Here is a 23810-nt window from a genome sequence, read left to right on the forward strand (position 1 = left end):
CCTTTCCGTGGTATCCAGACACAAAACTCCTGGTTACAGAGCCCTGGGAGGTCCTGGAAAGCTCCCTCAAAGGGGCAAAAGCCATGACTAGGCTGTATCCTATGGATAAAAAGTTTCAGTAAATATTTGCTATGCCAAACGTAGACTCCCTGGAGGCACAGTTGACTAAATGCATGTCCTTAGCCTGTGAGGGAGCTGAAGGATATACAGGACAGCAGAATGGATATGGTCCTCAGGTGGCAGTTTGAGGCCCTGGCCCTAGGAGTTAAGGTGGTGTCAACTGTTTCTTTCGTATCATGCACCTGCCATTACTAGCTGCAAATCCTGGAACCTACGGTCGGTGCTGGAAGGCAGAGATGTAAGAGTATTCTCAGACAATGCCATAGCATTGGCCTATATCATCCAGCAGGGAGGTACCATAAGCACATCAACCAGTAAATCAGGCTACCAGTCTTTCCACCTACTGGTTCTAAGAAGAAAGACAAGGCTTTAAAGCTGCTAGACATCTGCAGAGTTATCTTGATTTACCTGGAAGGAACTAATGAGTTTCATCTGTCAGACCATTTGTGCTAACCAAAGAATCAACCCGAGGCAGATTAGCCTCCAAGGCCACAATTTCCTGGTGGATTCGGACAGTGATCCGCCACCTACAGTGTCTGCAGCAAACATTCGCTGGTGTCATTGAAAGCACATTCGACCAAAGGAGTACCCTCCTCTTTGGCGGAATTGAGGGCAATACTTCCAGAGGAGATATGTAGATCTGCAACATGGTCTTCCCTACACACTTTTTTTTTTTTTTTTTTTTTAATAAAAGCTTTTTTTTAATAAAAGTCCTTGAAGAAAGATGAATAACAAGACTGATGAAAAGTACAGAAAAGTACAACCAGTAAAGAAGAATACTACCAAAACCCAGTCAAGAATACAGGCAAATAGAAACAAATCCCCACAGTAAACGTGCCATTAACCCCCCCCTCCCCGCCCGTGTCAGATCCCATAACCCAAACCACAAACTAGGAAAGGTCTCTTTGCACAAAAAGAAAAAAAAAGGGCAAAGGGGCAAAAAAGCAATCCCCAACCAGTCTCACAAACCTAAAGATCTCATACACAACACCCATCTCCAACCCTATTATGGGACCCTACAAGGAGCGCACCCGAAAGCTGCGCCAAATAAAGGCATACCCATGCTGTTTACCATGCTGCAAGACCGTAAGGTGGTAGAGAAGCTGCCATTGCTGCAAGCTCTGTTCTACCAACTGTCAAGTAAGGGGCATCACCCGATTCCAGGAGGAGGCCAATACCAACCGGGCGGCAGTGAAAGCCAGCTTGCAAAACAGGGATTCTCCCCATTCAAGATCCTGTTGATGCCAAAATAGGAGAGCATAGCGCCAATCCACCGGGACCAGCTTACACAGAATCTGAGAGATATCAGTAAAAACCAAAGCCCAGAAGTCCCGCACCCTCCCACACGACCACCACATGTGGAGATAGGTACCCACCTCCCCACATCTCCTCCAGCATAAACCCATCCCACCCCTTGCCACCTAGCCAAAGTCTGAGGGGTGTAGTACCACCGAAAAAGGACCTTATACCCATTTTCAACCAGTAAGGCCGCTATACCCGCGGAGGACACCTCCCTCCAAATAACCTCCCAAGTTTCCTGAGGGATAGCGGACTCCCAATCCCCATCCAAGGCTTTCATATAAGGTAGCAGAGCATCTCCCCGAACATTAAGGCATCTATAAAGAGCCGACAGAGCACCCTTCCGAAGCACCGGGTCCAGTAACAACTCAAAGGGTGTCTTTCCTCCACTCAGGTCTCCCACAATCCCTGAGGTCTGTAAATAATGAAGTACTTGCAAATAGGGGAATAGATCTCAAGAAGACAGATTATAACGAGTCTGAAGCTCCCCAAAGGACCGTACTCGATGCAAAGCCAGATCCCACAACTGTCCCACACATCCCTGGGCCTCCCAACGTGCAAACATCTCCTCTCCTCTACCAGGTACAAAATCGGAATTATGTTATAGCAGGGTATACCACGAATGACGCCGACCCAACATCAGCCCCTTCCGAACCATTCTCCAAACCTTCAAAGAGGTGTCCACTGAGGACAAACCGCCCTCTATCCGCACCCACCCAGGCAACCAGGGATGATGGAGCAACGGAACCCCACTCACCAAGTCCTGCTCAATCACTACCCACAGTTTCAGATCCTGTGTCTGCCACTCCAAGAGAGTGCGTAACTGAGCAGCCTGATAGTACTTCAACACATTAGGGACCGCCAGACCCCCATCTCTCCGACCCAAATAGAGAACCTTCCGACTCACGCGCAGCCTACGCCCTGCCCAGATAAAGCGAAGGATGCTCTGTTGTATCCCGTCCAACGTTCACTTACTCACCCATACCAGAAGTAGTTGAAACAAAAACAAAAGGTGAGGCAGAACCATCATTTTCACTATCTCAACCCTACCTAACCAAGAGAAATATTGGCTCCCCCAGCTATCCAAATCCATCTGCAATGGTGCACACCCAACTGATGGAATATCTCAACCAGTTCTCTCTCTTGCACAAAACTAAATCTGGTTTTAGGCCTCTGTTTAGCACTGAGACAGTAATTTTGGCTATCCTGAACGTTATTCCACTCCATAAAAAGGGATGCAGGTCAGAGGCCGAAAATTACAGATGTGAGTCTCGCATCAATAGTATGTAAACTTATAGAAACGTTGATCAAAAACAGATTGGACACGTTTCTGGATGACGAAAGACTAAGGGATCCCCACCAACATGGATTTACTAAGGGAAGGTTTTGTCAATCCAATCTGATAAACTTCTTTGACTGGGTGACAAAAAAATTGGATAAGGGAGAGTCCCTGGACATCGTGTATTTAGACTTCAGTAAGGCTTTTGATAGTGTCCCACACCGGAGGTTATTGAATAAGATGAACGCGATGGGCCTTGGAGAAACACTAACAGCATGGGTAGAAGACTGGCTTAGCGGCAGACTTCAAAGGGTTATGGTGAACAGTACTCCCTCAAACATGTCGGAAGTGACCAGTGGAGTGCCGCAGGGCTCGGTCTTGGGCCCAGTGCTATTCAATATCTTTGTAAAGGATCTGCCTCAGGGACTTTGAGGCAAAATTATTCGCTGATGACGCTAAACTATGCAACATTGTGCGCAGCGCGACAGCACCTAACAACGCAACCATGCCCGACACCATGGAACAATGGTCCAGTACTTGGCAATTGAATTTTAATGCCAAAAAATGTAAGATTATGCACCTTGGTAAAGGAAATCCATGCAGAACGTACACACTGAATGGTGAAAACCTAACAAGAACTGCAGCAGAACGGGACTTGGGAGTAATCGTCCGGGATGATATGAAAGTTGCCAATCAGGTGGAGAAAGCGCCAGCAAAGGCTAGACAAATGCTGGGATGCATCAGAAAAAGCTTTATCAGCCGAAAGCCTGAAGTTATACTGCCGTTATACAGATCCATGGTGAGACCTCACTTGGAGTACTGTGTTCAGTTTTGGAGGCCACATTATTAAAAGGATGTGAAGAGAATGGAGTCGATTCAACAAATGGCCACTAGGATGGTTTCAGGACTCAAGGATCTCCCATATGAAGAACGTCTGAACAGGCTGCGCTTATATTCTCTAGAAGAGCGCAGAGAAAGAGGGGACATGATAGAAACATTCAAATACGTCATGGGCCGCATTGAGGTGGAGGAAGAAATCTTTTATCCTATGGATCCCACGGCGACAAGAGGGCACCCGCTAAAACTCAGAAGGGGAAGATTTCATGGGGACACCAGGAAATACTTCTTCACCGAAAGGGTAATTGATCGATGGAATGGTCTTCCATGTCAGGTAGTTGAGGCCAGTACCACGCTCGACTTCAAGGAACGATGGGATCGTCTGGTGGGGTCGCTCCAGAGGAATGCTTAAAAAAAATGGATTCTCGAGGAGGGAGGGTTCTTGAGTGGGCAGACTTGTTGGGCCGCCAGCCCTTTTCTGCCGTCATACTCTATGTGTATCCTGCCAGAGCTGGTGTTAGACCACAAACGTGAGCTAGGATTTAAGAAAGAGAGGAAAAGTCTTTTTTGTTTGTTTATTTTGTTTACACCACACGCCAGTGTGGTTAGGAGAAGGCAAAGGGAGTGAAGAGGCTATAAAAGGGGTGAAGAGGATATAAAATAAACCCACCAGGATATTTGAAAAAAACACCCAATTGGGCAGGAAAATCGAATCGAAATTGAAATTTTTTTTTTCCCTGAATCAGGCAGCACTAGAAAATACGTCTCCAAGTATCTCCCCTTTTTGATATAGCCTTCAATCCATAACCCTACTCCCAACCCAGCCCACAGATTATCCGTTCCTGTTAACTGTATCCATGACATCCTGATTGTCTGTTTAGATTGTAAGCTCTTTCGAGGAGGGACTGTCTTCTTTGTGACTCTGTACAGCGCTGCGTATATAGCGCTATAGAAATAATTAATATTAGTGGTAGCATCCTTGATTGTGAAACCAGATGTTTCAGACCACCTTCACTTTCAGCCAGTAGTAGCACGATATTATCAAAGTAGTGGAGAGTTGATGAGTCTTCCATCAGTTTCATACTTCAGGTTTCTTAGTCTGCTTATCTGATGATTTGTTTCTTATATCAATGTTTTTCAACTCAGTCCTAGAATACCCCCTTGCCAGTCAGGTTTCAGGATATTCACAATGAATATGCATGAGAGAAATTTGCATATAATAGAGGCAGTGTATGCAAATCAAGCTTATGCATATTCAGTGTGAATTTGCTGAATTTGATCCATTCTGTTTCTCTTTGTCCCATTCGAACTGTTGCTTCTACATCAGTGTTAAAGTTGTGAATGAGAATTAACAGGTGCTTCATAATGTGGCTTAGAGGTTTTTATGATTTATCAGGTAAAGGCCTTGCTGTAGTTAGTCAAACACATGTAAATATCCTTTTGGTATTCTTTCTTCTTTTCTAGTGTTCAGCTCACAATCCATGATGTCTCTCATTCTTTGCTGAACTCTGCTTGCACTTCGGGCATTTCTTGCTCTAGACATGGTTGTAATCTTCACTGAATGATCTTGAGTAGAATGTTGCAGGTGTGTGGGATCAAAGCAATTGTGCAATAATTTCCACAGTCAGTTGTATCACTTTTTTCAGTTTTGGTTTGAACACAGATTTTCCAACCAGTTGACCATAACAATCCCCCTCTTCTATTAAACTGTGCTAGCAGTTTTTAGTGCAGAGAGCTGTGCTGAATGACCCGCACTGCTCCCGATGATCATAGGAACTCTATGAGCGTCGGGAGTAGCGCAGGCCATTCAGCGCGGCTCCCTGTGCTAGAAACTGCTAGCGCAGTTTCGTTGCAGAGGGGGGAATGTCTTCCCAATTTCCTGGCAGAACCTTGTTATAACAACTACATCTGATTGGGAATATTCTTTGACAAAGCTTTTAATATTGCTTTGGTTTCTTCTCTTATCATTGTTCATTTTTTATAATAAGATACAGGTAGAAACAACTGTCGTCCACTTGATCTTTATGGTATATTGACTCATTGTATTCTTTCCACCTTATCTTGATCTGCTCGACATCATTTAACATGGATCCTTGAACTTCTTTTACCAATCCTGTTCTAGACTGGAATTTTCTCTCTCGTAGCTTTAAGAAAGCTGATCTTATTCTTCTTATATGTTCTAATTTTATTTCCTTACATGCATTATTGTAGTACTTTTTTACTTGTCTTGTGGCATGTTGGAAATTTTGGCTAAATTCCGTTACTGTCTCTATTTCTCCTCTGGCTTTAGATTCTCTATTTCTGAGTATTTTTGAATTTTAGTCATTTTTGCTTTTTCACCTTTTGCAGTGACTTTTTACTTCTAGTGCAACCTTGATGTGTTCCCATAACTCTTCTGGTACTCTGTTAGTAATCAGTGTGATGGATCAATTTCTCATGTGGTCTTTAAATTCTGATGGGTTTTTTCAAATAATAATCCATCTAGGGATATATGACACCCTTCCAGGCTATCTGACCAAATGCTTGAAAATATATAAACCTAATAAGAATTTTGAGATCAGAAAATAGGATGCTGTTAGATGCAAGAATAAAAGACAAAATTAAGTATGCCTCCACTAGAAAGTCTAGTTTTTCAATTGTGGGTCCAGTTTTTTGGAATGGTCTGTCTGGAGCAATATGTTTCTTGTAACAATATTCTGCTCTTTTGAAAATTACTTAAGGTTCATTTTTTCATCTTAACTTTTAGCTGTCCCTCTGACATCCAATAAAATGTTTGAGAATGAGTACTGTACAGTTTTTTGTTGAACAATGTAAACAAAGCTGATTGATGTTTGTAATGTATTGGAAAATGTATGTTAAAATTTGACTTCTACTGTGTATGTTTACATGTAAGCTGCTTAGGAGATAAGCAGATAATAAGTTCTTTAAATAAATAAGTTTATGATAGATGTGCTCTTTTTTCAGCTTTGACTTAAGTTTGCATACTAGTAATCTGTACCACAGTCAGTTCTAGGTTTTGTTTTTGTAAGAACATAAGAATTTGCTGTTGCTGGGTCAGACCAGTGGTCCATCATGCCCAGCAGTCTGCTCACGTGAATGTTATTGAACTTTTCTATTCCTTACTTCTACAGATTTAGTCAATTTGATTTGATTTGTACAGTCATTGTGTTGCTAGAAGAAGGTTTTTGAAATGAACAGATTGTTGGTCTTGCACATTCTATCAAACATTCTCCAGCTTCATTCCTGTTGCCAAACCTATGTTTTCCAACCACTTGGCCACCACCTTTGTTCCCAACCTTTGCCTATGACTATTGATATATCTTGTGTACGTATTCTGTTAATTCAGCTTCTGTTTGTTTGCAGAACCAATCAACTTTGTCCTCTTCTGCACTTGTTGACCATATCTGAATATTACTTGCATTGATAACATTCCTTATAGATGAATAGTAATTAAGTTTTATAGACTGCCTTGTATTGCATTACAGTTCTTGCAATCATCTTCTTAATACAACATTATTTGTTCTTTATCTTTCATTTCCAGTATAGTATACCATATGGTCAAATACAAACAAGAGCTTTGCAAACTACTGATTAGGGCAGTGGTCTTCTCTCATTTTATAAGGTGGTGCCACTTTTAATTAAAATGAAGGAGAGCCACCAAATATCTTCCCATGTAAGGCAGCAATACTGCTGATTAGTGTCAATTACTTTCACCCCATCAGTCTACCTCGAAAAGATGAGCATTTCCAAATGCAGTCTCTTCATCTACTGAGATGCCTTGTTCTTCAAGCATGTGGCTTTCACCCCTTTCTGTCATGAACTTGGGTAGAGAGGCAGAGAGTAGCAGAAAAGAGCAAGAACAATGATAAGGGCCACCTCTGAGGGCTTCAGAGGTCATCATTAGTCCCATGCCTTGCACTGAAGAACTCTGAAGTAGGGAGTTTAAAGTCAAACCACATCCAACAGCAGAAATACATATAATCTCTCATTTCTGTTATCAGAGTCCCCAAATCTTTGATAGAGCATTTGGTTCTGTTGCATAGGAACTACAATAATTTTAAGAATTCCTACTTGTTCTACACTTTGCAAGTTTTCTGGTATTGCTAAGCTGCCACCCACCCTTATGCTCAGATCAGTATGCTGCAGTGACTATATGCAGAGGCTATATCTGTTAATGTCCTGTTATTAACCTGTTTCTTTTCCAAATGCAGACTGCCAAATGTTGTTGTACATTTAACAATCAAACTTTAAGCTCAAGTTCTGAAAAATTGGTTAGTAAGTAGAAATGTTAAGCAAAGCTTATAGCAATATGGAGTAGTATAGTATCTTCTCTTGAGGAAGCTATCAACTTTCGGACAGATTCCTTTCACTCTGTTCAGTTGCACAAAAAGAATGCAAGCAGAAATTTTCAAACCAGAAAACTGGGTATCAGTTTATATACTTACTGTACATTGAATTGGTGTTACAGATCAATATGATTTCAAATACGGGGGAGGGGTGTCTTGTCCAAAGTAGGCACAACACCATACAGTCAGATCATTCCCCTCAGCCACTCTTTCTTTACACTATCTTGAGCGGAATGGAGAATGTCTGGATTTGCAAGCCAAAACTTTATCATGACTGGATTTCTATTCTCTTCTGTAGTAAAAAAGAAAGAACCTTTGGATGTGAGAAACTTTGACTATACCTCCCGGAGCTGGACTGGAAAATCTCCCAAACAATTTTTGATTGATTGGTGCAGGAAAAATTTTCCCAAGAGTACACATCCTTCATTTGAAAAAGTGCCAGTAGGCAGATACTGGAGAAGTAGGTATGTATTTCTGTGTAAACTGCTGCAACTTTTGGGGGAAGGAGAGACTGCCTTACATTGGGAAAACCCAATGTATAAATAAGGTCATTTACCCTTTTTTGTTCTAAAAGATCGGCCTTAATTGTAAAGTTCTAAGATGTGCTTATGCTGCTCAAGGTCTTTTATGTGGGACATTTTAAGGTGATGCTTTAAAGTACTTCTGGCTCAGAGTTTTTTCTGGCATACCTACCTACTTGACATATTTCCTTATCCCTTATCATTATATTCATCCTTTACGTTAGTGCATGAATCAACTTATTCTGCCACCTTCTGCTTCTGTTCAATTGGATACAGCTCAGCACTCTGCTTCAGTTATTGTGCTTCTTTTGCTCAGAATTCTCTCCCACCATCTTAGATGCAAAACTGGTTATTGCCACTATAAGGCTGATTTTAAAACTTAAGGCCCATAGTATAGTCTAAAGCAGTGTCCCGCAAACTGTCTCAAGCTGTGGCACACTAAATGTAATGGCTACTGCTCAAGGCATCTGGAAGTGCGCGGATGTCACATCGACGTCCGCACATGCACAGAGGCTCTCCAGACAAGCCCTGGGATGCCAGTGAGAGTGCCAGCAGGAAAGAGGGCCACCTCTGATGGTGTGGATAACTTGAGAAAGGACCTAGTGAAGCTTGAAGAATGGTCTGAAATTTGGCAGTTAAGATTTAATGCTAAGAAATGCAAGGTCATGCATTTGGGCTATAAAAACCAGAAGGAACAGTACAGTTTAGGGCAGTGGTCTCAAACTCGCGGCCCGGGGGCCACATGTGGCCCGCCAGGTACTATTGTGCGGCCCGCGGTTTGTACTAGTGCTGTCTGTACTAGTGCTGCCCGCTCTTTGCAGCTTCCTCTGGCTTCCCTCTCTGGCCTCCCGCTCTTACCTTCAGATAATTAACCTAGCCTACAGAGAGGATTGCCGGTATTGTAGTGATCCTTGCAGGCTGCTGCAATCCTGCTCCTGACATCAGAGGAGGAGGCGGGACCGTGGCAGAGGGAACATGCTGCGGAGGCCAATAGCAGCCTGCAAGGAACGCTACAGCACCGGCGATCCTCTCTGCAGGCTATGGTAATTAGCTGAAACTAAGACCAGGAGGGAAGCTGGAGGATGCTGCAAAGAAGGGGGGAACATGCCAGCCCTCGGGGGGGGGGGGAGAAGATTACCTCATGCAAAATTGTCATTTCTTTATAAGACATTAACTATTTTTTCTGTGGCCCTCCAAGTACCTACAAATCCAAAATGTGGCCCTGCAAAGGGTTTGAGTTTGAGACTACTGGTTTAGGGGGTGAAGAACTTTTGTGCATAAAAGAGGAGCAGGACTTGGGTGTGAAAATATGTGATGATCTTAAGGTGGACAAACAGGTTGAAAAGGCGACGGCGAAAGCTAGAAGTTTGCTTTGGTGCATAGGGAGAGGAGTGGCCAGTAGGAAAAAGGAGGTACAAGGGGGTGCTGAAATGTTTTAGCCTAACCAAGAAGAGAATGATGTGAGTATGGTTCAATCAGTGATCTGAAACAATGTCAAAACATAAAATTTTGTTTCTGCAAATTGGCACTTAACGAAATAAGAACACTCTTTTCAGCCACAGTGGTGAAATAACACTCAGAATTTAGGAAGTTGTTTGGGCTGAGAACTTTTCAGTACCACTTCATATTGATATAAGTCTCTTGTGAGACCTCATTTAGTATATTGTGTACAATTCAGGAGACATTACCTTCAAAAAGATATATACTGGATGGAGTCGGTCCAGAGGAAGGTTACTAAAATGGTCAGTGGTCTTCACATTATAAGGCGTATGGGGACAGACTTAACAACCTCAATATGTATACTTCGGAGGAAAGGCGGGAGAAGGGAGATATGATAAAGACATTTAAATATCTATGTGGCATAAATACACACGAGAAGTCTCTTTCAATTGAAAGAAACCCCGGAATGAGAGGGCATGGGATAAAGTTAAGAGGAGATAGGCTCAGAAGTAATCTAAGGAAATACTTTTTTACAGAAAGGGTGGTAGATGCGTAGAATAGTCTCTTCCTTATCACAGCAGCAGATGAATCCAGAGACCAGTGGGATAGCACACATCGACAGCAGGTGGAGATAGAGAAACTGATTAACAGGTGGTCTTATAGGTTGGCATTCCTCCTGTCCACTCAGTATGCTCTATCTCCCAGCAGGTTTGGAAGCTATCCTTCTAGCTCCTAGATTCTGGCTGTGCCTGGGGCACGTTCTGAGGATTTCTTCATTTCTACTGTTGAGATTATTTCTCTTCAGCTAGACAGGGGTGACTGGCTGAGCGGTGCCAGCTTTGGGAGTTACACCTGGGCCCCCCCAGGTCCCTGCTCCACCCTCCCCTCCATTGGTTTGAGGGGTTTCTTTGGGCTCTCAAATTTTTCTTCTTTCCATTAAAAAAAAAAAAGAGAGCCTCACTGTATGGAGCTGTGCTGCTCTTCTGCTCAGCTTACAGCTTACAACTGCCAGCCATAACTTCATTGTTTTGGTTTAGGGTTCTGTGTTGGTGAGTAGATTTTTCTGCTTCTGTGTGTTTGGTGTGGTTAGAGTAGTCCGTTGCGGGGAGTCGTGGTGTATTTGGCGGGATTCCTCCGGGCTGACTTGTGATGTCTTGATTTCAAAAAAAAAAAAAAAAAACCCGCGAAAGAAATTTGATCGATGGCGGCAGAGGCAGTTAAGCGGTGTTCGCGCTGTGGGAAGCGCAGACCACCGTCGGGTCTATGCATGGCCGGGTGTTTGGACACGACGAACGAGGAGTCCATGCTGCCGGCGGGTGACTTACAATTTTCCCACGCTGAGGAAGCGCGGGCGAGCGTTTCTTCACTCGTGGTCGGGCCCGCTGGAATTTGAGCGCGTCGGCGTCGGGGGCGTGTTCTGTGGCTTCTGGCGCTTCGGGAGACCTCGTGGCAGATGCTGGGTCTTTTCAGCCAACGTTGCAGGCTGAACCGCTAGGATTATTGCAGGGCACTTTTTCCCCTGAGTTTATGATGCTGATGCACCGTGCATTTTTGTTGCAGGGCTCTCAGGCAGCACTGTCCCCGAATTTGGCTAATTCTTTGCTCCCTCCTGCTACTTCGGTGAGTCTTTTGCCTCAGGGGCAGTCTCAAGCAGCGAAGCGTCGCAGGCTGGCTGCTGCAGATGACGGGGACCCTTCCTCAGTCTCCCCCTTGTCTCTGCCTATTTCTGACTCATTGGAAGAGGGGGAGGTGGCGGATGTGGATGCGGATGAGACGCTGGGTAGGGATGTGGATGATCCTACCGCGCTCCGTCTTTTTCACAGGGAGGAACTTTCCTCATTGATTTCAAAAGCGTTACAAGGCTTGAACATCTCGCAGGAGGATCCACTGGTGTCTGGATCCTCAAATCCGCTTATGGCTAGTACACGGAGACCGCCTAGATCATTTCCGGTTCATGAGGCTATGCAAGAGCTTATTACAACGCAATGGGACATGCCGGAGGCCAGTCTCCGGGTGTCGAAAGCCATGCGGCAGTTGTACCCTCTTGCTCCGACTGAACTGGAAAAGTTTAAACAACCTAAAGTAGACGCGTTAGTGGCCGCGGTCACGAAAAAGACTACTTTGCTGGTTGAAGGTGGTGTTGCGCTGAAGGATGTCCAGGATAGGAAGATTGAGTCTTCGCTTAAGGTGTCCTTTGAGGTGGCAGCGGTTACCTTTCAGGCCGCGGTTTGTAGTTCTTATGCTGCGCATGCTTGTCTGCAATGGTCGCAACTGATGGCGGATAATATGTTGGAGTCCGGAGTATCGGTTCCCTCCGAATTGGCGGATATGGAATCAGGCCTTGCATATTTGGCGGATGCCTTGTATGATATTATTTGGGCTTCTGCGAAACAAATGTCTCTTTCCGTGGTTTCTCGCAGATCTTTGTGGCTCTGAAATTGGGTGGCGGACGCGGCGTCCAAGCTTAGGCTCGTGAAACTCCCTTTTAAAGGTCGTCTTTTATTTGGTGAGGATTTGGATAAGCTGGTGAAGGATTTTGGTTATTCCAAAACTCAGCGGTTGCCGGAGGATAGACCTAGACCGCCTTTGAAGTCCTCCTCTGCCCGACCTCGTTTCAGGGAGGTTCGGAAGTATAGACCGGGAAAGCCGTCTTTTCAGCCCTCTTACGGCTCTTTCTCTAATCCTAGGCCTCGCTTTTCTCAGAGGACTTCCTTTCGTGGGGCGAAATCTCCAGCGACTCAGCCAGCCCGTGCTCCCGCTCCTCGCAGTCAACAATGACGGGGTCTCGGCCCCCTCCGCCATTTCTTTAGGAGGGCGGCTGTCTTCCTTTCTGGCGGAGTGGGCCAAGATAACGTCCGATCAGTGGGTATTGGACATTATTCGAGAAGGTTACAAATTAGAATTTTCCTCTCCTGTCGCCGATTCTTTCTTGGTGTCCCCGTGCATCGGGGCCACCAAGCGAGACTCGGTGCGGCTCCACCCTTCAGGTCCTTCTGGATCTGGGGACGGTGGTTCCGGTTCCCCCGGAGGAGGTGGGCCTCGGCAGGTATTCCATTTACTTCGTGGTGCCCAAGAAGGGGGGATCAGTCAGGCCAGTGCTGGATCTCAAGAGGGTCAACAAATTTCTCAAGGTCCGTCATTTTCGTATGGAGACGATACGCTCCGTCATTGCCACGGTTCAACCAGGAGAGTTCCTTACGTCCCTCGATCTGAAAGAGGCTTACTTGCATATTCCAATCTGGCCTCCGCATCAGAGGTTTCTTCGGTTTGCAGTCCTAGGCCGGCATTATCAGTTTCGAGCGATGCCCTTTGGTCTCGCCACGGCGCCGCACACCTTTTCAAAGGTGATGGTGGTGGTGGCGGCGTTTCTTCGCAAAGAGGGGATTCGAGTGCATCCTTACTTGGACGATTGGTTGATCCGTGCGTCTTCCAAGCAGGAGAGTGTGGTGGTAACACAGAGGGTCATTGCTCTTCTTCAGTCTTTGGGGTGGATCGTCAACTTTCCAAAGAGCTCTCTTACCCCATCCCAATCGTTGGAACATCTGGGGGTGCAGTTCGACACTTCTCTGGGGAAGGTGTTTCTCCCAAGGGACCGCGGGGTGAAGTTGCAGTCTCAGATTTGCCGAATTCTTCAGTCGCCCAGTTTGGGACTATGTGCAAGTTCTGGGATCGATGGTGGCGGCGCTGGAGGTAGTGCCGTGGGCTCAATTCCACATGCGGCCGTTGCAGAAGTCTCTTCTGTCCCGATGGTCCCCGGTGTCTCAGGACTACACCTGACGTCTTCGATGGGACTCTCAGGCTTCCCTCAGCATGCATTGGTGGCTCGACGAGACCAATCTGTTCAAGGGCATGCCGCTTGTGACTCCGGCCTGGGTCGTGATTACGACGGATGCCAATCTTCTGGGATGGGGGGCTCAGTGCCTTCAATCCTCGGCGCAGGGGGTTTGGTCTCAAGAAGAGGCCCGGTGGTCGATCAATATGCTGGAATTGAGGGCGATCAGGCTTGCGCTTCTGGAGTTTCAGGCCTTGGTTCGGGACCGACCGACGAGGATCTTCTCGGACAGTGTCACGGCGGTGGCGTACATAAACAGGCAGGGAGGTACCCGAAGTCCCCAATTAGCGAGCGAGGCGCAGGTCCTTTTTCAATGGGCGGAGGTTCATGTTCCTCTTCTCTCGGCAGCGCACATTGCGGGTCAGGCAAATGTTCAAGCAGACTTCTTCAGCAGAAATCTTCTAGATCCCGGAGAGTGGGAACTGTCCGCTCAGGCGTTCGATCTGCTAGTAAGAAAGTGGGGTTGTCCGGAGATGGATCTCATGGCGTCGTCTCGCAACACGAAGCTACCTCGATTCTTCAGCAGACGCAGAGAGATGGGGTCGGAGGGCGTGGACGCGTTGGCTCTTCCATGGCCTCTGGACTGTCTTCTATATGTGTTTCCTCCCTGGCCGATGATAGGTCGGGTGTTACATCGCATCTCTCTCTTCCTGGGCAGGGTGATCCTAGTGGCTCCGGATTGGCCACATCGTCCTTGGTATGTGGCCCTGATCTGGCTGTCGACGGGCGAACGGTTGACGTTTCCGGTGACTCCGGACTTACTTGTTCAGGGTCCAATCCTCATGGAAAATCCGTCCCACTTTGGTCTTACGGCCTGGCTCTTGAACGGTCGCGGCTGAGGCGTAAGGGTTTTTCAGATCAGGTCATCTCCACTCTTCTTCAAGCCAAAAAGAGATCTACCTCTGCATCCTATGCTCGAGTCTGGGGGTCTTCGAGTCTTGGTGTGCTGCTCAGGGTCTTTCGCCCTTTCAGGCTTCTCTGTCTCAGATTCTTTCCTTTTTGCAGGATGGTGTCGCCAAGGGTTTGGCCTATAATTCTCTTAAGGTCCAGGTGGCGGCTCTTGCTTGTTACAGAGGCCGAGTGTCCCACTCGCCGCTGGCGTCTCAACCTGATGTTGTGTTTCCTGAAAGGAGTGCAACATATTCGGCCACCTGTTAAGAGAATCTGTCCAGAGTGGAGCCTTAAGGTGGTACTTCGGGGGCTACAGAGGGCACCGTTCGAGCCATTGTCTCAGGCGACGCTGAAGGATGTCACGTTGAAGACTGTGTTTTTGATCGCAATGGCGTCGGCCCGACGGGTTTCGGAATTGCAGGCCTTGTCGTGCAGGGATCCTTTTTTGCGCATTTCTGAGACCGGTGTATCTGTTCGACAGGTCCCCTCCTTTCTTCCTAAGGTGGTGTCTTCCTTTCATGTGAACCAATACCTATTCCTTCCGGCTTTTCGGTGGGAAGATTGGGGGGAGCGCTTCTCTTCCTTGCGTTGCCTTGGCGTACGCAGAATTATTCTTCATTATTTGCAGGTAACGAACAGCTTTCGTAGTTCCGACCACCTCTTTGTGTTGTTCGCAGGCCGCAACAGGGGTATGGCGGCGTCCAAGGCCTCCATCGCTCGTTGGGTCAAGGAGGCCATTACTTCGACTTACTTGACGGCCGGGAAACCGGTGCCGGAACTGCTTCGTGCTCATTCCACGCGAGCCATGGCTACGTCTTGGGCGGAGTCCAGGGGTCTTTCTTTGGACGAGATTTGTCGGGCGGCTACTTGGTCTTCTAAGAATACTTTTTCTAAGCATTACCGGCTAGATGTGGCCGCTCGGGCGGAGGCTACTTTTGGTGCTTCGGTTATTGCGGAGGCTGCGTTTGCTTCCCACCCAGTTTGAGTGGTGCTTTGCTACATCCCACTGGTCTCTGGATTCATCTGCTGCTGTGATAAGGAAGGAAAAATTATGTTCTTACCTGTTAATTTTCTTTCCTTTAGTAGCAGCAGATGAATCCAGAGTCCCACCCTTTCTGCTGATACTCGGTTCGTTGGTTGGTTGCCAGTTTCGGTTTGATTATTGTTGGTAGTTGTTTTCTGTATTTTCTCTATTGCATTTGCTTAATGGAAAGAAGTTTTTTGACATGCTCATTGTTTCCTGGTTCCGGATGCTTGGGCAAGGAGCGATACTGAGTGGACAGGAGGAATGCCAACCTATAAGACCACCTGTTAATCAGTTTCTCTATCTCCACCTGCTGGTCGATGTGTGCTATCCCACTGGTCTCTGGATTCATCTGCTGCTACTAAAGGAAAGAAAATTAACAGGTAAGAACATAATTTTTCCTTAATAAAGGTGGTAAAGACAAAGACTGTCTGAATTCAAGAAAGCATGGGACAAGCATGTGGGATCTCTTAGGGAGAGGAGGAAATAGTGGATGCTGCAGATAGGGAGACTGCAGATAGGGATGGGCATTTGGCCTTTATCTGCCATCGTGTTTCTGGGGGTCACGTGATGCCGAGTTAGGAAGCAGATGCGGTGAGACTAGCTCTCAAACCCCTTACACTATTCCAGACTTGAGAGCTAGTAGTCTATTATCCTTGGACTAATAGACTACTGCAACATACTATACCTCCCATGCCCAGCGACCAAGATAAAACAATTACAAACAATACAAAATACAGTCCTAAGACTCATCTACTCATTGAAAAAATATGACCACATCACAGAAGCATACCATGACTCACACTGGCTCCCAATACAAGAAAGAGTACACTTCAAATTCTACTGCCTACTATTCAAGGCTATTAATGGAGAAAGCCCAACCTACTGGAACAACTGACTAACTCAATCCTCCTCAACCAGGCACAGAAGAACCCACTCACTATTCACACACCCACCATCCAAAAATGTCAAACGAAAAAAAACTATATGACAACCTATTAGCCACCAAAGCAGCTAAACTGGACAGACAAATCTCCATTCTGCTGTCCTCGACCACAGACTACAAAACCTTCAAGAAAGAAACTAAAACCTTACTCTTCAAAAAATACATAAAACCTATTTAACACGAACAGTTACTACCCAAACCCCACCAACTCACTCTATACCCTTAACATACTCTAATTATGCTTCTAATTACCCAACAAACTCTAATATGCTTCTAATTACCCAACATTTATCACTTTAAGATCTCGACAACTCTTTGGTAATTCTTATGTAATTCTTACGACATCTCTTATGCTATGTTACAATTCTTATAACCTCCTGAAAACTCTTATGTAATCCACCTTGAACCGCAAGGTATTGGCGGAATAGAAATCACCAATGTAATGTAATGTAACCATAAGCTTGGCATGAGCAACTAAAAAAATCTTTCATATAAGCTAGATGCAATGAATGAAAATTTGGAATCTTTGGGATTGGAATTCATGGTTTAGCAGCAATATGTGTCAGATCTGGAAGATTGTGTCACAGCAGAGCCTACAGCCAAAGTACCTCAGCTGGAGGAAAAACTGGATGACTGAGAACTGCTCATGTTACAGCAACTTACAATAGGTCTGCCAGAATCAGTCAAAGATGTGGAACTTCGAAACCTGGCTGGTGCAGTCTTTGCAACTGAAAAAGCTGACAGGATCCTTGCAGGTAGAGCATGCACACAGACTCAGACTTTGGAGGTCTGCTGACACTCTACTCAACCAAAAGTAGTAATTTGAAAACTTTGCTCATAAGCAGAAAATATTGCATATTATCCATGTAGGTGGCCGTCTGACCTACAAGAACAAGAGAATCTTCTGTTTTCATAACTACTTGGTCAGGGTAACTGCTTTCCATAAAGACTTTGTACCAATGTATATGCTCCTACATCAGTGAAAAGTAGTTTGCTCTATTATACCCCGCACTTTTGTGGGTGCAACATGATGGAAAAGGACAAATGTTAAAGCTACAGCCTCAGCACCCTGGGGTTGTGGGTTCAAACCAACGCTGCTCCTTGTGATCCTGGGCAAGTCGATTTCACTTCATTCAGACGATTGGTCCAGTCTCTGGTCCTAAGCACACTGGACTATTGCAACATAATCTACCTAAGATCTCACAAAAAAACCATCAAGAAATTGAGACTTATTCAGAACATCTTCTGACTCATCTTTGGCTTGAAAAAATCCTACCACATCACACCATATTACAAGAAACTCCACTGGCTACCTATAGAGGCAGGAATAATTTTCAAATTCGGCTGCCTCTGCTTCAAGACTCTTTTTGGCACCGCACCCTTCTGAAATACCTCACCCTGCAGGACAAACTCTGCTTCTCACGCAGAACACTGCTGTTCTCATTCCCTTCTCCCAAAGGATGCAAATTCAAAAGATTCCTCAACAGAACACTCCTTTCAAGCAGGGATCTGGAACACCACCTTAAGTGACCTAATCCTGAACTCTCTAACATACCACTCTTTCAGAAAATCACTAAAAACCCACCTATTCGACAAATTTACCTGATCCTCCAAATCTGTGCGACACCTACCTCATCTTACACTCCTCTTCCTCCTTCCCTATGCCACCTCATCACATAACTGTCTTTCTACCCCTCCCCAATTCAAATTGATGTTTTGAACTGAAAAGGTATGACGTGATATAAATAAAGCTATTATTATTATTAATCCCTCCATTGCCCCAGGTACATTAGATAGATTGTGAGCCCACCGGGACAGACATGGAAAAATGCTTGAGTCCCTGAATAAATCCATTTAAACTGTTCTGAGCTCCCTTGGGAGAATAGTATAGAAAATTGAATAAATAAATAAATTTAAAAGGCAGAGGTAATTTATTTATTTAAAAAAAAAAAACAAAACAAAAAAAAACCACAAAACCAAAGTGGCTCACAATCAACATACATAGCTTTGAGCCCAAACAGGTTTAAAAATCCATATAAAAAAACAGAAAGGTAGAGGTCAGAGAATGGACACTATATTATGTTCATCTTAGAAAGGGATCAAATAATTATTACAAATCATCATTTGAATACCCGTAAGAATAGATGGGAATTCCTTCTAAATTGTATACTTCTGGCAGAATTCTGCGCAACTGTGCAGCGCAGAATTCCTCATCCATGCAGAGGAAAGGCCCTGGTGGGGCTGGCTGTAAGCAGCCTGTTCATAGTACTGCCTCTGCTGGCTGGCTGTTGCCACTGTTTTGCGAGGGCCCACGGGTAAGAGATATTGGATCTACATGGGGGGGGGGGGGGGGATCGATCGGAGGCCAGATCTGTGCAGGAGAGAAGAAGGTGTCAGGTGAGAAGAAGGACAGCAGGAGTGTGAGAGATGCCAGATTCACTTGGGGGGGGGAAGGGGCAGTCAGAGCATGAGAGGACAGATCCACAAGGTGGTGGAGGGAATATGGATGCTGGACCACAAGTGGGGGGGTGGACAGGAGGGTACATGGATGCTAGACCCTCAGGATAAGGGGGAGGAGATATGGATGCTGGACCCAAGAGAAGGGGATGAGAAGGGGGAGAGAAAGTGACACAGACCAGAAAGGAAGTGGGAAGGGAAAAAGAGATGCTTGACCATGAAGAGAGAAAGAGAGATGCCAGACCATGGGCAGCAGGGAAGGGATTCAGGGTGTGAGCGAGAGGGGTGGTTGGGTAGGATGGACATGAATACTGGACCTGCAAGTGGGGGTGGGGGGATGGTAGAGAGAGTGACCCAGACCAGAAAGTGGGGTGGGAAGTGAGGATGAAATGCTTGGCCTTGGAGAGAGAGATATGCCAGAACATAGGATGTGGGGAAGGGATTCAGGGTGCAAGCGAGAAAGTTGGTTGGGTGGGATAGAGTGAGGGATACATGGATGCTCGACCACAGATTCATATCAACCTATATCGCTGTTAAGTGTTAAAGCCAAGTTGTTTGTTAAACTTCTTGCTAATAGACTGATGCAAATTTACCCCCTCCTTTATTAACGCGTAGCATGGGTTGTAGTGCCAGTGGCGGCGGTAACTGCTCCAACGCTCATAGAATTCCTATGAGCGTCGGAGCAGTTACCACCGCTGCCGGCACTAAAACTCGTACTACGCGTTAGTAAAGGTGGGGGAGTTAGTTAAAATGCTTATAACCTGCACTATCTGAATGTTCTAGGCAGCTTCCAAAAAATAACATTCGTGTGGAACTATGGGACTATCAATTTAGATTCATACACAGAGCATATTTCTCCTAAACGCAAGCTCAGAAATCAGGGTTACTAGATATCCCTATGTATCAAAAATGCAGACACGAGAACAATACCTTTATGCTTTTAGGCCCTATTTTAAAATAAGATCATTTTGGTGAGCAGTTTTAAGCTTCTTGGAACGCTTAATTTGTTACTGGATAAGTATGAGGCCTTTGGGAAACAAAGCAGGGGCGGCCATTTACTTATTCATAAAGCACGGATGATTAATAAGAGGTGTATTCTCTGCTCAGGAATAAATAACCCATCTACCTTTTGGGATTGGCGCAGCCATTTTCATATACTTATGCTGATGGAGCAGAAAAGAGCCAAAACCTCTTCTGAAAGAAAGCTTTTTTACTCACATGGGATGTCTGTCACAGAGGGCTAAGAGTTGGTGCTCAATATACTATAATTTAAGATTGGGAAGGGACAGGAAATGGAGACTTGTATACCGCCTTTTTGTGGCTTTGGCATTTCAAACTGACATTCAAAATGGTGGGCACTGGAGGAAAGGAAAGAGCAAGAAGATGCAAAACTGGTTACATCTCTGGTTACAATCAAAACAGTGCCTAGAGTCACAAGGAGCTGCAGCAGGAGGTAATCAAATTTGATCCTCCTGGTTCTCAGGCTACTGCACTAACCAGTAGGCTACTCCTCCACTCTATTAGGAAGGTTCCTCTGTATTTACTTTTCTAGATTAAGGGGAAGTTTTGGGATAAGAGAGGTGAGTATGGTACATTACAGATTGGGATGAAGCCCAGATGACTGAACTTGATGTAGAATAATAAAAGGAGGGGGGTTTATATGAGTCAAAACTCCTCTTGTCTTGGAAGACTACAACTATGGGTTCTTTATAGTGTTTGTTACAGTTATTGTCATGGATGAATTGGAATAATTGTAGAGGAAGGAGTTGGGTATGCCTTCTCTACTGAGATGAGAGAAAGGTGGGGGAAGGGTTAGAATGAATAGAAATGTTATGATATTTTAAAAACTTTTTTTTTACCATGTTGATTATATTTGTTCAATAAAATAGATTTAAACTAAAATAAAGTGTGATAGATGATAACAAAATACAGTGCTCCTTTTACGAAGATGCGCTAGCGTTTTTAGCGCACACACTGGATTAGCGCGCGCTATAGTGCGCACTAGCCGAAAAACTACTGCCTGCTCAAGAGGAGGCGGTAATGGCTAACATGCGCTATTCCGCGCGTTAAGGCCCTAACGCACCTTCGTAAAAGGAGCCCACAGTGTAATAAATATACAGTAAAAGTACTTTTCTCTTTTGTTTTTATAAAAATATAGGAAAAATCTAATCTAAAGCCATGGAAGTTTCTCCATCCTAGTCAGGATGGGACTCAAATCAAAAAGCTAATCATAAAATGTATTAAGTTAGTCCAATAAAAAAGGTATCACCTTATTTCCTTTTTGTTTTATTTCTAAACAATTGAAATTCATTAGTCATTCTTATAGTATTTGGTAATACAAATTCTTTCTGACATCTTAGCACTGAAAAGCAAAAAAAAAAAAAAAAGTAAAGAAAAATGGCATAATGGGCTTGTACACCTGTGATTTCTTATGTTTCTGATTTGGCTACATGGGAAGCAAAGAATCTTCCCAGTGTTTGTGTGTTTGTAAAGTTTTGAAAATCCACTCACTTGCTCATTTAGGGCAATGCATTTTCTAATCTTATGAGCTTTGGGAGTCAGGGAACCATCAGAGAACCTAGGTCAGGGGTGCCCAAAAGGTCAATCGCAATTGGACAGTAGATCACGAAGGCAATGCGAGTTGATTGCGGAGCCCATCCCAGGCTCCATGTTACTTGCATTGCCTTCGCGTTCTACCTGCTTCCCGATGCGGTAAACAGGATGCAGAAACACCAGGCCGACCAGCTTTCCCCGCAGACGTCAATTCTGATGTCGGAGAGGAAGTTCCGGGTGGAATTGACGTCGGGGAGGAAGGCTGGTCAGCCCGGCACTTTTGCATCCTGTTTACCGCATTGGGAAGCAAGGAGAGCTCAGAACTTGGCGCCGGTGGTTTGGGGGCCTGTTCCTTGGCGGTGGCTTGGAGAGGGCAGGGAGACAGAAAGAAAAAAGGGAAACAGAAAGAAAGAAAGGGGGGGCATGGTGAGAGAAAGACAGAAAGAAAGAAGGGGCAGGAAGAAAGAAAGAAAGGGTAGGGAGAAAGGAAGAAAAAGTTGGAGGAGGGAAAGAGGTTTGGAGGAGAGGAAGCATGCAGGAGGCAGAAAGAAGGGAAGAAATAATGGATGCACAGTCAGAAGAAGAAAGTGGACTAGAGACTCATGAAATCACCAGACAATAAAGGTAGGAAAAATTATTTTATATTCAATTTAGTGATCAAAATGTGTTCGAATTTATATATGCTGTCTATATTTTGAACTATTGCCCCTTTTACTAAACTACAGTAGCGGATTTTAGCGCAGGGAGCCTATGAGCGTCAAGAGCAGCGCAGGGCATTCAGCGCAGCTCCCTACGTTAAAAACCACTATCGCAGTTTAGTAAAAGGGGAGAGGGTATATTTGTTTGTTTTTGTACAGTTGTTACTGAGGTGACATTGCATATTTTAAAGTCATCTGCCTTGACCTCTTTGAAAAAACCCCCAAATATAAATGATAATTAACATTTTCTCTGCGTAGAGTGTGCTTTGTGTGTTTTTTTAAATTTTATTGTTGGTACTGTAGATCATTTTGACTTGGTCATTTTAAAAGTAGCTCACAAGCCAAAAAAGTGTGGGCACCCCTGGCCTAGGTAAAGACAGCAGGAGAATCTTCAGCCCTAGTGGGGGTTTGGGAACCGAGGGAAGCAAAAGGAAGTATCATTAGCCAGGATAGGTTGGAGAGGGGAAGGTGAAGAAAGAATAAATGAGTAAGAGAGAAGTAATAAATCAAGGGGGCTGCAAGAAAGAAAGAGAGAGAAAGGGAAAGAATGAAGTTCAGAGGGTGAGTGAGCTTCAGAGGGGGAAGAAAGCCTGAAGTAAGAGAGGAAGGACTACATCTGGGTGGAATGGGGAAAAGAAGAATATGTGGAGTAGAGTAAAAGTGATATAGGGGAGTATGCTCACTGGAGAAGAAATACACAAGTCACCCTTCCTTTCCACCCAGAATGTTGAGGAGGGGGGTATATAAGGAAAATATGTTCACAGTGTTATTGTTTTGTGAATGAAATGGCCACAGCTGTGTGTTGCTAAATGGTGGTTGAAGAATTGGGTATACATTTTATGTTAGCAAAATGGTCGAAAATACCGAACTAAAATTTGTTCATTTTTTTCAAGAGTGAGGATTACAAAATCAAAAGATGATGTTCTAGTTGCATGCCCTACTATAGTGACAGAAGATAACATGCAAGCTCAGCACCTTGCTTCGACCCTGGCACTTTATCAGCTAACCAAAGGACAGGTGAGTGAATGTGCACAGTGTCATTTCTTACTATGCTGTTTGTTTGAGGAAAATGATCACATACCTAACTTAGGTTTAGATTCAAAGCTTTACAGTTCAAGAGTTTGTCTGTTAATAAGTCATTGGTATTCTGTGCTTGTGAATCACTGGAATAAATGTTTCCCCAGTATATCCTATTGCTTCCTTTCCACCTAATCCCATGCTAACTCTATCCTTCAGAGCCTTCCTCTTATCCTCACCTTGATGCTTTCACTCTTACCCATGGTTCCATGGCAGTTTTTCATTTATTACATGTTTTTACGAACAATTTGTTTACATGTTGTTAATTCCATGTCAACTGGTCCAACTGGACCATCTCAGAAATTGGTGAATTTTTTTAGGGAATACGTTGGGATCTCTAATGAAGGTATCCAATGTTTTGGGGTATAATCTCAGCTAGGTCCAGAGTTAAGGGACTATTTGGGCCATTTTTTTGTATTCGCAGAAGATACTAAAAAAATTTGGCTGCTGACAAATGCAAATAATAATCAAATCCTTGTTAAAATGCTTT

General features: G+C 44.7%; 1 protein-coding gene across 1 annotated transcript in view; it reads left to right on the forward strand.

Moving 5' to 3' along the window:
- The window catches only part of DHX29 (DExH-box helicase 29), a 213170-nt gene that overhangs the window by 71952 nt on the left and 117408 nt on the right, over window positions 1–23810 (forward strand). Inside the window, exons 9-10 of the mRNA XM_033931250.1 lie at window positions 8180–8345; window positions 23137–23260. Coding sequence (XP_033787141.1) covers window positions 8180–8345; window positions 23137–23260 — 290 coding nt within the window. The remainder of the gene's footprint in view (window positions 1–8179; window positions 8346–23136; window positions 23261–23810) is intronic.

The sequence above is a fragment of the Geotrypetes seraphini genome, chromosome 1 (genome assembly GCF_902459505.1).
Source record: "Geotrypetes seraphini chromosome 1, aGeoSer1.1, whole genome shotgun sequence".
Taxonomy (NCBI): Eukaryota; Metazoa; Chordata; class Amphibia; order Gymnophiona; family Dermophiidae; genus Geotrypetes; species Geotrypetes seraphini.